This window comes from Nerophis ophidion, linkage group LG21, assembly GCF_033978795.1.
Source record: "Nerophis ophidion isolate RoL-2023_Sa linkage group LG21, RoL_Noph_v1.0, whole genome shotgun sequence".
Lineage (NCBI taxonomy): Eukaryota > Metazoa > Chordata > Actinopteri > Syngnathiformes > Syngnathidae > Nerophis > Nerophis ophidion.
Window position 1 is genome coordinate 41,489,489 of NC_084631.1, and position 14,610 is coordinate 41,504,098.

Here is a 14,610-nt window from a genome sequence, read left to right on the forward strand (position 1 = left end):
ATTGTCTAAATCTAAAAAATCTGTAGAATCAAATTTAAATCTTATTTTGAAGTCTTTTGAATTTCTTTTTAAAAAATGTTGTTCTGGGAAATCTAGAAGAAATAATGATTTGTCTTTGTTAGAAATATAGCTTGGTCCAATTTGTTATATATTCTAAAATTAATCTTAATCAGGAAAAATTACTAATGATTTTCCATAAATTATTTTTTTCCAAAAGATTCAAATTGGATAGTTTTTCTCCATTTTTTTCAGTTGAATTTAGGATTTTAAAATTGAAGATAAACTATGTTTCGAAATTTGTCATTTTTTGTTTTTTCTAAAACATGTCATCAAAATCCTAAAATTAATCTTGATCAGGAAAAATGACTAATGTTCCATAAATTACTTTTTTTATTTTTTTTCCAAAAGATTCGAATGAGCTAGTTTTTCTCCATTTTTTTCGGTTGAGTGTCAATGTTGTCTATCTGTGTTGGCCCTGTGATGAGGTGGCGACTTGTCCAGGGTGTACCCCGCCTTCCGCCCGATTGTAGCTGAGATAGGCGCCAGCGCCCCCCGCGACCCCGAAAGGGAATAAGCGGTAGAAAATGGATGGATGGATGGAATTTAGAAGTCGAAATTGAAGATAAACTATGTTTCGAAATTTGTCATTTTTTATTTTTTCTCCTCTTTTAAATCGTTCAATTAAGTGTTTTTTTTTTCATCATTTATTCTCTGCAAAAAACCTTCCCTAAAAGGAAAAAAAAGTACGACGGAATGACAGACAAATACCCATTTTTTAAAAATGTATACGTAGAGATATTTATTAAAGGTAAATTGAGCAAATTGTCTAAAAAAATCTGTAGAATCAAATTTAAATCTTATTTAAAAGTCTTTTGAATTTCTTTTGAAATTTTTGAATTGGGAAATCTAGAAGAAATAATGATTTGTCTTTGTTGGAAATATAGCTCGGTCCAATTTGTTATATATTCTAACAAAGTGCAGATTGGATTTTAACCTTTTTAAAACATGTCATCAAAATTCTAAAATTAATCTTAATCAGGAAAAATTACTAATAATGTTCCATAAATTATTTTTTTATTTTTTTCCAAAAGATTCAAATTGGCTAGTTTTTCTCCATTTTTTTCAGTTGAATTTAGAATGTTAAAGAGTCGAAATTGAAGATAAACTGTTTCAAAATTTGTCATTTTTTGTTTTTTCTCCTCTTTTAAATCATTCAATTAAGTGTTTTTTTTTTTTACATTTATTCCCTGCAAAAAACCTTCTGTAAAAGGAAAAAAAAGTACGACGGAATGACAGACAAATACCCATTTTTTTATATGTATATGTAGATGTATTTATTAAAGGTAAATTGAGCAAATTTTCTATTTCTGGCAATGTATTTAAGTGTGTATCAAGCTGGTAGCCCTTCGCCTGAATCAGTACTCAAGAAGTATCTTTTGCTTCCAAAAAGCTCGGTGACCTCTGCTGTATAAAAAATCCCTAAAATGCTGATTATATATGACCGCGTGACTGCTTCAGCACCGCGGACAGTTCCCCTCCGTTTTAGCCCCGCCCCTCCTCGCCCACGCGGACCAATCAGGAGGCAGCAGGGCTCCCCGCGGCGGCGCTTAGGAGAGCGGGATGCTGGCAGAGTGTTCGCCCAGAGAAGAGGAGGCGAGCCCGGCCTGGATCTAACTCTTGCCTCGGATGTATCCAAGCAAACATTGGACAAATATATTATTCCCGCCTGAAACATTTTTTCTGACATTTTTTTGGTTGTCTTCTCTTGGTCAGCAGCTCCAACGTCCTTCATTCAAGTTTTGATTTTTTTGTTTGTTTGTTTTTGTTAGTGATTGCGAGCGAAGTGCGCCTTGCCGGCAGCGCGAGAGCAGGACGGCATGGAGAACCAACACTACTTGCCGGAGCTGCTGGCCGAGAAGGGCACGCTGGACCCGGCTTTCCGACACTCCATGCGGCTGCTGGACCAAGGTAAGCCCCGCTGCTTGCTTGGACACTGCATTAGGTACACTGCAGCATTCATTCATTCACAACACCAACATTATTATTGGCTTCTTCTTGAATAACTTTTGAAATAGATTCAATCTTGCACGTGGAAACTTGAAGTAAGTTGATTTGATGTGGGAATAATAACACAAATACGTTAATCCACACAATGCATTTATTTCAATGTGGTTTGAACTACGAAAAATAACACTTTGGTAATATTTTTGTCTCTTTCTAAACTGGATTTATCTTATAAATATTGTTTTGCGATATCAAAGTTGCTTAAAAAGCAGAACCATCATAGAATATTTGATTCCTACCGCGTGAGGCGTGTATATGTGCTGTTACTTTACTGTATATTTACCTCGATGTACTGTATATTTATATCTATATATTGTATAATTACCTCTATATACTGGATATTTATATCTATGCATTATATATTGACATTTATATACTGTATATTTACAGATACAAATACTGTATATTTACCTCTATATTTATATATTGTATAATTACCTCTATATACTGGATATTTACCTCTATGTACTGTTTATATACTTCTATATATTTGACATCTATATACTGTATATTTACAGATATACTGTATATTTATCTCTATGTACTGTATATTTATATCTATGCATTATATATTGACATTTATATACTGTATATTTACCTCTAGGTACTATATATTTACCTCTATGTATTATATATTTACATTTATATACTGTATATTTACAGATACTGTATATTTACCTCTATATACTGTATATTTATATATTGTATAATTACATCTATATACTGGATATTTACCTCTATGTACTGTTTATATACTTCTATATATTTGACATCTATATACTGTATATTTACAGATATAAATACTGTATATTTACCTCTATATACTGTATATTTATATCTATATACTGTATAATTACCTCTATATACTGGATATTTACCTCTATGTACTGTATATTTATATCTATGCATTATATATTGACATTTATATATTGTATATTTACCTCTAGGTACTATATATATTTACCTCTATGTATTATATATTGACATTTATATACTGTATATTGATATATACTGTATATTTATTTCTATATATTGTATATATATACATCTATATACTGTATATTGACATCTATATATTGTATATTTACCTCTATATATTGTATATCGTATATTGACATCCACATACTGTATATTTACAGATACAAATACTGTATATTTACCTCTATGTACTGTATATTTATATCTATGCATTATATATTGACATTTATATACTGTATATTTACCTGTAGGTACTACATATTTACCTCTATGTATTATATATTGACATTTATATACTGTATATTTACCTATATATATTGTATATTGACATCCATATACTGTATATTGATGTATATTGACATCTATATATTGTATATTTACCTCTATATATTGTATATCGTATATTGACATCCACATACTGTATATTTACAGATACAAATACTGTATATTTACCTCTATGTACTGTATATTTATATCTATGTATTATATATTGACATTTATATACTGTATATTTACCTATATATATTGTATATTGACATCCATATACTGTATATTGATGTATATTGACATCTATATATTGTATATTTACCTCTATATATTGTATATCTGTATATCGTATATTGACATCCATATACTGTATATTGACATATATAAATACTGTATATGTATCTCTATGTACTGTGTATATACTTCTATATACTTTATATTGACATATACTGTATATTTACAGATATAAATACTGTATATTTATCTCTGTACTGTTTATATACATCTATATACTTTATATTGACATACATATACTGTATATTTACATCTATGTATTGTACATTCACATCTATATACTATATATTGATATCTATGTACTGTATATTTACGTCTACGTAAATATACACTGCAGCACGGGAGTTCAGATTGCATTCATTCACAACACCAACGTTATTATTGTTTCGCACTTCTGGCTTCTTCTTGAATAACTTTTGAAATAGATTCAATCTTGCACGTGGAAACTTGAAGTAAGTTGATTTGATGTGGAAATAATAACACAAATATGTTAATCCACACAATGCATTTATTTCAATGTGGTTTGAACTACAAAAAATAACACTTTGGTAATATTTTGTCTCTTTCTCTAAACTGGATTTATCTTATAAATATTGTTTTGCGATATCAAAGTTGCTTAAAAAGCAGAACCATCATAGAATATTTGATTCCTACCGCGTGAGGCGTGTATATGTGCTGTTACTTTACTGTATATTTACCTCGATGTACTGTATATTTATATCTATATATTGTATAATTACCTCTATGTATTATATATTGACATTTATATACTGTATATTTACCTCTAGGTACTATATATATTTACCTCTATGTATTATATATTGACATTTATATACTGTATATTTACCTATATATATTGTATATTGACATCCATATACTGTATATTGATAAATACTGTATTTATTTCTATGTATTTTATATAGACATCTATATACTGTATATTGACATCTATATATTGTATATTTACCTCTATATATTGTATATGTATATCGTATATTAACATCCACATACTGTATATTTACCTCTATATACTGTATATTTATATCCATATATTGTATAATTACCTCTATGTACTGTATATTTATATCTATGCATTATATATTGACGTTTATATATTGTATATTTACCTCTAGGTACTATACTGTATATTTACCTCTATGTATTATATATTGACATTTATATACTGTATATTTACCTATATATATATTGTATATTGACATCCATATACTGTATATTGACATATATAAATACTGTATATTTATATCTATGTACTGTTTATATACTTCTATATACTTTATATTGACATATATATACTTTATATTGACATACATATACTGTATATTTACATCTATGTATTGTACATTTACATCTATATACTATATATTGATCTCTATGTATTGTATATTTACTCATATATATATATATAATGCATATTTACTGCTATGTACTGTATATTTATGTATGTACTGTATATTGACATCTATATACAGTATATTTACAGATATAAATACTGTATATTTATCTCTATATACTGTTTGTATACAACTATATACTTTATATTGACATCTATATACTGTATATTTATCTCTGTACTGTTTATATACATCTATATACTGTATATTTACATATATATACTTTATATTGACATACATATACTGTATATTTACATCTATGTATTGTACATTCACATCTACAGTATATACTATATATTTATCTATGTACTGTATATTTACATCTACGTAAATATACACTGCAGCAAGGGAGTTCAGATTGCATTCATTCACAACACCAACATTATTATTGTTTTGCACTTTTGGCTTCTTATTGAATAACTTTTGAAATAGATTCAATCTTGCACGTGGAAACTTGAAGTAAGTTGATTTGATGTGGAAATAATAACACAAATATGTTAATCCACACAATGCATTCATTTCAATGTGGTTTGAACTACAAAAAATAACACTTTGGTAATATTTTTGTCTCTTTTTCTAAACTGGATTTATCTTATAAATATTGTTTTGCGATATCAAAGTTGCTTAAAAAGCAGAACCATCATAGAATATTTGATTCCTACCGCGTGAGGCGTGTATATGTGCTGTTACTTTACTGTATATTTACCTCGATGTACTGTATATTTATATCTATATATTGTATAATTACCTCTATATACTGGATATTTATATCTATGCATTATATATTGACTTTTATGTACTGTATATTTACCTCTATGTATTATATATTGACATCTATATACTGTATATTTACAGATACAAATACTGTATATTTACCTCTATATGCTGTATATTTATATATTGTATAATTACCTCTATATACTGGATATTTACCTCTATGTACTGTATATTTATATCTATGCATTATATATTGACATTTATATATTGTATATTTACCTCTAGGTACTATATATATTTACCTCTATGTATTATATATTGACATTTATATACTGTATATTGATATATACTGTATATTTATTTCTATATATTGTATATATATACATCTATATACTGTATATTGACACCTATATATTGTATATTTACCTCTATATATTGTATATGTATATTGACATCCACATACTGTATATTTACAGATACAAATACTGTATATTTATCTCTATGTACTGTTTATATATTTCTATATACTTGACATCTATATACTGTATATTTACAGATATACTGTATATTTATCTCTATGTACTGTACATTTATATCTATGCATTATATATTGACATTTATATACTGTATATTTACCCATATATATTGTATATTGACATCCATATACTGTATATTGATATATACTGTATATTTGTTTCTATGTATTGTATAGATACATCTATATATTGTATATGTATATCGTATATTGACATCCACATACTGTATATTTACCTCTATATACTGTATATTTATATCCATATATTGTATAATTACCTCTATATACTGGATATTTACCTCTATGTACTGTATATTTATATCTATGCATTATATATTGACATTTATATACTGTATATTTACCTCTAGGTACTATATATTTACCTCTATGTATTATATATTGACATTTATATACTGTATATTTACATATATATATTGTATATTGACATCCATATACTGTATATTGATATATATAAATACTGTATATGTATCTCTATGTACTGTGTATATACTTCTATATACTTTATATTGACATCTATATACTGTATATTTACAGATATAAATACTGTATATTTATATCTATGTACTGTTTATATACATCTATATACTTTATATTGACATCTATATATTGTATATGTATATTGACATCCATATACTGTATATTGACATATATAAATACTGTATATGTATCTATGTACTGTTTATATACTTCTATATACTTTATATTGACATCTATATACTGTATATTTACATGTATAAATACTGTATATTGATCTCTATACTCTTTATATACATCTGTATACTTTATATTGACATATATATACTTTATATTGACATACATATACTGAATATTTACATCTATGTATTGTACATTTACATCTATATACTATATATTGATATCTATGTACTGTATATTTACGTCTACGTAATGTATATATACATATATATATATATATAATGCATATTTACTGCTATGTACTGTATATCTACATGTATGTACTGTATATTTGTTTACATACTGTATATTGACATCCATATTCTGTATATTGACATATGTACTGTATATTTACCACTATGTACTTTATATTAACATATGTACTGTATATTTATGTATGCACTGTATATTGACATCTATATACTGTATATTTACAGATATAAATACTGTATATTTATCTCTATGTACTGTTTGTATACATCTATATACTTTATATTGACATCTATACTCTATATTTTCATCTATATACTGTATATTGATAGTTATATACTGTACAGTATGTGTGTGCTCATATAGATAAAAACAAAACCAAGTAAATATTTTCTATTTGCAAGTAAACTTGTGGAGCAAATGGACTATCAATAACACTTGAAGGATATCTAATGACAATAATAGTAATAAATAACAATAATAACCATGATGATTACCGTAAAACACATTTATTTGTTAAAGTCCCATTTTAGGGCTTAAGGTCTTTTTCTATGCTGCACATAAATAATGAACACTCATAAATGTCTTGTAATTCTACGCAAATACAGTTTGAACCTTTTTAGATATCAATAAGAGCAGTTGTGTTGTTTTGAACAAGACATTAAAGTGTCATTAAAGTGAATAAAATAAATATATCAACTAAAGTAAGACTGACAGAGGAAGTTTAGTGCACGGTACTTTATTAGTGGAAACTAACTGCTTGTTCAAGCCAATGACTTACTTTGTGTCAGGTTAACTGTGTGTGTGTGTGTGTGTGTGTGTGTGTGTGTGTGTATGTGTGTGTGTGTGTGTGTGTGTATGTATGTATATATATATATATATATATATATATATATATATATATATATATATATTAGATAATTGTATGTCTCAACTCATGGCTGATATTTCATGAAAGCGGGATGCACAGAACTTGTGTAAATGGGCAGTAAATGTTGCGCAGGGTGATGTTCTTTTTCTCTTCTGCCTTCTTGCTGCTGACTTTTCTACGTGATAATTCTGCGAGCCGCAAATATGAATGTGAGATTATCGCTGGTCCGCGGAGACTTGCTTTCAGGAGGAATTAGGGGAGTGTTCTGGATGAGAAGCTCAGTAAGTGCTGTGATATCAAACTCCAGGACTATTTCATCATGTGCACTTGCTGAGGTCTTACTTTATATAGCAGTTTTTTAAGTGTCTTGTCACCATAATGACATCGGATATCTGTCCCATATCAGCAAAAAAAACAATAATAATGCATGTAAAATGCATGATATCATGTGCGATAGAAGCGATCCTACACGTCTTTACCTGTCTGTGATATCATGTCCGATACAAGCGGTCGTGACAGTCTTTACTTGTCTGTGATATTATCTTCAATACAAGCAATCTTCCACGTCTTTTCTTGTGTGCGATATCATGTGCAATACAAGCGGTCCTGCAGCGTGTTTACTTGTGTGTGTGTGTGATATCGTGTGCAATACAAGCGGTCCTGCAGCGTGTTTACTTGTGTGTGTGTGTGATATCGTGTGCAATACAAGCGGTCCTGCAGCGCTTTACTTGTGTGTGTGTGTGTGTGTGTGTGTGATACAAGCAACAGCATGTTTACAAATGTGTGATATGTGAGATACAAAAAATCCTGCAGCGTGTTTACTTGTGTCTGATATCATATGAAATATAAGCAGTCCTGCATTGTGTTCACTTGTGTGTGATATCATGTGCATTACAAGCAGTACTACGTGTTTTCTTGCGTGTGACATGTGTGATACAAGCAGTCCTACAGTGTGTTTTATTTGTGTGTGATATCATGCGCGATACAGGTAGTCCTGCAGCGTGTTTACTTGTGTGAGATATCATGTGTGATACAAGCGGTCCTATGGCGTGTTTACGTGCGTGTGTGTGATATCACGTGCAATACAAGCAGTCCTACAGTGTGTTTACTTGTGTGTGAGTGATATCATGTGCGATACAAGCAGTCCTACAGCGTGTTTACGTGTGTGTGTGTGTGATATCATGTGCGATACAAGCAGTCCTACAGTGTGTTTACTTGTGTGTGAGTGATATCATGTGCGATACAAGCAGTCCTACAGCATGTTTACGTGTGTGTGATATCATGTGCGATACAAGCAGTCCTACAGTGTGTTTACTTGTGTGTGAGTGTTATCATGTGCGATACAAGCAGTCCTACAGTGTGTTTACTTGTGTGTGAGTGATATCATGTGCGATACAAGCAGTCCTACAGTGTGTTTACTTGTGTGTGAGTGATATCATGTGCGATACAAGCAGTCCTACAGCGTGTTTACGTGTGTGTGTGTGTGATATCATGTGCAATACAAGCAGTCCTACAGTGTGTTTACTTGTGTGTGAGTGATATGTGCGATACAAGCAGTCCCACAGCGTGTTTACGTGTGTGTGTGTGATATCGTGTGCGATACAAGCAGTCCTACAGTGTGTTTACTTGTGTGTGAGTGATATCATGTGCGATACAAGCAGTCCTACAGTGTGTTTGCGTGTGTGTGTGATATCATGTGCGATACAAGCAGTCCTACAGTGTGTTTACTTGTGTGTTATCATGTGCGATACAAGCAGTCCTACAGCGTGTTTACGTGTGTGTGTGTGTGTGATATCATGTGCGATACAAGCACTCCTACAGTGTGTTTACTTGTGTGTGAGTAATATCATGTGCGATACAAGCAGTCCTACAGCGTGTTTACGTGTGTGTGTGTGTGTGATATCATGTGCGATACAAGCACTCCTACAGTGTGTTTACTTGTGTGTGTGAGTGATATCATGTGCGATACAAGCAGTCCTACAGCGTGTTTACGTGTGTGTGTGTGATATCATGTGCGGTACAAGCAGTCATGCAGTGTGTTTACTTGTGTGTGAGTGATATCATGTGCGATACAAGCAGTCCTACAGCGTGTTTACGTGTGTGATATCATGTGCGATACAAGCAGTCCTACAGTGTGTTTACTTGTGTGTGAGTGATATCATGTGCGATACAAGCAGTCCTACAGCGTGTTTACGTGTGTGTGTGTGTGATATCATGTGCGATACAAGCAGTCCTACAGTGTGTTTACTTGTGTGTGTGTTATGTGCGATACAAGCAGTCCTACAGTGTGTTTACGTGTGTGTGTGTGATATCATGTGCGATACAAGCACTCCTACAGTGTGTTTACTTGTGTGTGAGTGATATCATGTGCGATACAAGCAGTCCTACAGCGTGTTTACGTGTGTGTGTGTGTGTGATATCATGTGCGATACAAGCAGTCCTACAGCGTGTTTACGTGTGTGTGTGTGATATGTGCGATACAAGCAGTCCTACTGCATGTTTACGTGTGTGTGATATCATGTGCGATACAAGCAGTCCTACAGTGTGTTTACTTGTGTGTGAGTGATATCATGTGCGATGCAGTCAGTTCACTTGCGTGTGACGTGCGATACAAGCAGTCCTGCAGTGTGTTTACTTGTGTCTGATTTCATGTGCGATACAAGCAATCCTTCAGCATGTTTACTAATGTGTGATATTGTGTGAGATACAAAGAATCCTGCAGCATGTTGACTTGTGTGATATCATGTCTGATACAAGCAATCCTGCAGTATGTTTACTTGTGTCTGATATCATATGAAATACAAGCAGACCTGCAGTGTGTTTACTTGTGTGTGATATCATATGAAATACAAGCAGACCTGCAGTGTGTTTACTTGTGTGTGTGTGATATCATGCGCGATACAGGTAGTCCTGCAGCGTGTTTACTTGTGTGAGATATCATGTGCGATACAAGCAGTCCTGCAGTGTGTTTACTTGTGTGTGAGTGATATCATGTGCGATGCAGTCATTTCACTTGCGTGTGACGTGCGATACAAGCAGTCCTGCAGTGTGTTTACTTGTGTCTGATTTCATGTGCGATACAAGTAGTCCTGCAGCGTGTTTACTTGTGTGTGATATCATGTGCATTACAAGCGGTCCTGCAGCATGTTTACTTGCGTGTGACATCATGCGCGATACAAGCAGTCCTACAGCCCGTTTACGTGTGTGTGTGTGATATCATGTGCGATACAAGCAGTCCTACAGTGTTTACTTCTGTGTGAGTGATATCATGTGTGATACAGTCATGCAGTCTGTTCACTTGCGTGTGACATGTGTGATACAAGCAGTGGAAATGGTGGAAGTTGTAAAAATAGCCATTTAATTTTGAATGGGGAAAATAGTCCTGGTCGCTGATACTGATAAGTTTATTCACATCAGCACACATTCTAAAATCTGCACTTGTCGTTTTTTTATGGTAAAATCCGACAGCTGAGTTGCCAGAATTTTGCTGTAAAAATGCAGTTTTGTATTGACAGTAAAATAAAAAACACTGTAAAATTCTATTAACTGAGTTGCCAGTTGAAAGACGGCGCTGCTGTTTTTTTTCCATTTACAGGAACAGTAAAGGCAATTGTGTAATAATATCACTGACTGTTAGACGTGGCCCTCTGAGGGCCAACATAACTGCCATGTGGCCCTCAATTAGGAGTTTGATGGAGTAGAAGAAGCATACATCAGATGGGGGCGTCCTCGCAGTCACCCTTCAAAATAAGAGTTGGCTTGCAGCAAAATGACATGCTGTTGATGACATTGATTGACAGTGTCACACTCGGTGTGGTGTTGGCTTTGTCCCACTGTGTTTGTGGCCTGAATGCATCACTGGCTTAAAAATATCAAATTACATTTTGGCACCGGTACTAAAAAACTGGTATCAGGACAACAGTAGTGCAGGATGAGTTGTTTATTTTGTGCGCTGCAGAGATTTTCCAGATGCCTGGTTAATGTTGACGTAGTTCAGGAAGAAATGTAAATTGCACATTAAGTCTCACCTTAAAACTCATTTGTATACTCTAGCCTTTAAATAGACTCCCTTTTTAGACCAGTTGATCTGCCGTTTCTTTTCTTTTTCTCCTATATCCCACTCTCCCTTGTGGAGGGGGTCCGGTCCGATCCGGTGGCCATGTACTGCTCGCCTGTGTATCGGCTGGGGACATCTCTGCGCTGCTGATCCGCCTCCGCTTTGGATGGTTTCCTGCTGGCTCCGCTGTGAACGGGACTCTCGCTGCTGTGTTGGATCCGCTTTGGACTGGACTCTCGCGACTGTGTTGGATCCATTATGGATTGAACTTTCACAGTATTATGTTAGACCCGCTCCACATCCATTGCTTTCCTCCTCTCCAAGGTTCTCATAGTCATCATTGTCACCGACGTCCCACTGGGTGTGAGTTTTCCTTGCCCTTATGTGGGCCTACCGAGGATGTCGTAGTGGTTTGTGCAGCCCTTTGAGACACTAGTGATTTAGGGCTATATAAGTAAACATTGATTGATTGATTGATTGACATTAACGGCATACAAACCACATGTAAACCACATGTAAACGGCATTCAAACGGCATATAAGCTGCATGCAAACCGCGTGTAAAGTGCACGTTAACCGCATGTTAACATGCAAACTGTATGTAAACCACATGTAAACAGCATGCAAACCACATGTAAACCGCATACAAACCGCAGGCAAACCGCATGTAAATCGCATGCAAACTGCACGTTGACCACATGTTAACATGCAAACTGTATGTAAACCGCATGCAAACCACACGTTAACCGCATGTTAACACGCAAACTGTATGCAAACCACATTTAAATCGCATACAAACCGCAGGCAAACCACATGTAAATCGCATGCAAACCGCATGTTAACATGCAAACTGTATGTAAACATGCAAACTGTATGTAAACCGCATGCAAACCACATGTAAACCACATGTAAACAGCACGTAAACCACATTTAAATCACATACAAACCGCAGGCAAAACCACATGTAAACCGCATGTTAACGGCATGTAAACTGCACGTTAACCACATGTTAACATGCAAACTGTATGTAGACCGCATGCAAACCACATGTAAACCACATGTTAACAGCATCCAAACCACATTTAAATCGCATACAAACCGCAGGCAAACCACATGTAATCCGCATGCAAACCACATGTAAACCACATCCAAACCACATTTAAATCGCATGCAAACCACATGCAAACCGCATGCAAACCACATGTAAACCACATGTTAACAGCATCCAAACCACATTTAAATCGCATGCAAACCACATGCAAACCGCATGTAAACTGCATGTAAACCGCATGTAAATCGCATTAGCAGTAAAGTCAAAGTGAGGAACAGAAGTGATGTTGTCTTCCTGTTCCTGCCCGACTTCCTCCTCCTGGATCTCACATATGAAAGCGAAGCAGCACACTTCCAAGTTGGCGATAACAGCGTTCAGGTCCCCCGGTCGGACGTCTCGCTGCGTGTGTCAACGGCCATACGATATCAGATCAGTATCAGTATCAGTATCACACAATGCCGCCCGCCCCCCCAAATGAATCGCTATCTCTTGCCTTTGATGCCGCGCCAAAGCGGATTTTCCCTCACTCGTGGGCATCCTAACCCAAGAAGTCTGAAGTATAAATTAGTGATGAGGCGTCCCCCCCCCCCCCCCCCATGCCCCCCCAAAATATGAAGATACTTATCCCCAAAAACAGAGTTTGAAGAGATTAGAACTTTTTCCAGCTTTGAGGGCAAGCTAACGGAGGGAAGAGTCTGATCAAAGTGACAAACATCCAAACTAGGCCAGTGGTTCTCAAACACAAACTCCTAAAGGGCAGCCATTTGGCTTTTCTGCCTAAAAGCCCCGAAAGGTAGCCAAACGGCTGCAATAAGTCAGGCGCGGATGAGCCGTTTATTCTCAACTCGGCTTCTGCCAGCATTTCATTTGTCACTTTAGCACAGATTGTTCAGGTGTCCTGCGATGAGGTGGCGACTTGTCCAGAGTGTACGCCTCCTTCCTCCTGATTGTAGCTGAGATAGGCACCCGCGACCCCAAAGGAAATAAGTGCTAGAAATTGGAAGGATGGATGTTCAGGTGTCTAGGATTGACTTTTGCTGGCGTTTCCTGCCTTTACCCAATCAACATATCTTTACCTGCACTTTACCTACCTTCCCTGCATCCTGGGGTCACACTGGTGCTTCTTTCTGTCACCCATACACGCTGGTGCTTCCTGCCATCACCCAGACAACATATCTTTACCTGCACTTTACCTACCTTCCCTGTATCCTGGAGTCAAACTGGTGCTTCCTTCTTTCACCCAATCAACATATCTTTACCTGCACAGTACCTACCATCTCTGCATTGTGTGGTCACACTGGTGCTTCCTGCTTTTAAGCGGCCATCTTGAGACGGCAGCAGCGCGGCAGCAGCAGCGCAGCAGTTCTTTGAAGGCTCGTAAAATCAAAACCGGAGCAGTTATCAAAGCTCTTTCATCAACTTTTAATCAGAAGGGTTCAAT

General features: G+C 34.5%; 1 protein-coding gene across 1 annotated transcript in view; it reads left to right on the top strand.

The window, feature by feature from the left end:
* The window catches only part of khdrbs3 (KH domain containing, RNA binding, signal transduction associated 3), a 274,142-nt gene that overhangs the window by 14,993 nt on the left and 244,539 nt on the right, over positions 1–14,610 (top strand). The window contains 1 exon segment of the mRNA XM_061882635.1: positions 1,830–1,968. Coding sequence (XP_061738619.1) covers positions 1,878–1,968 — 91 coding nt within the window. The 5' untranslated portion in view covers positions 1,830–1,877.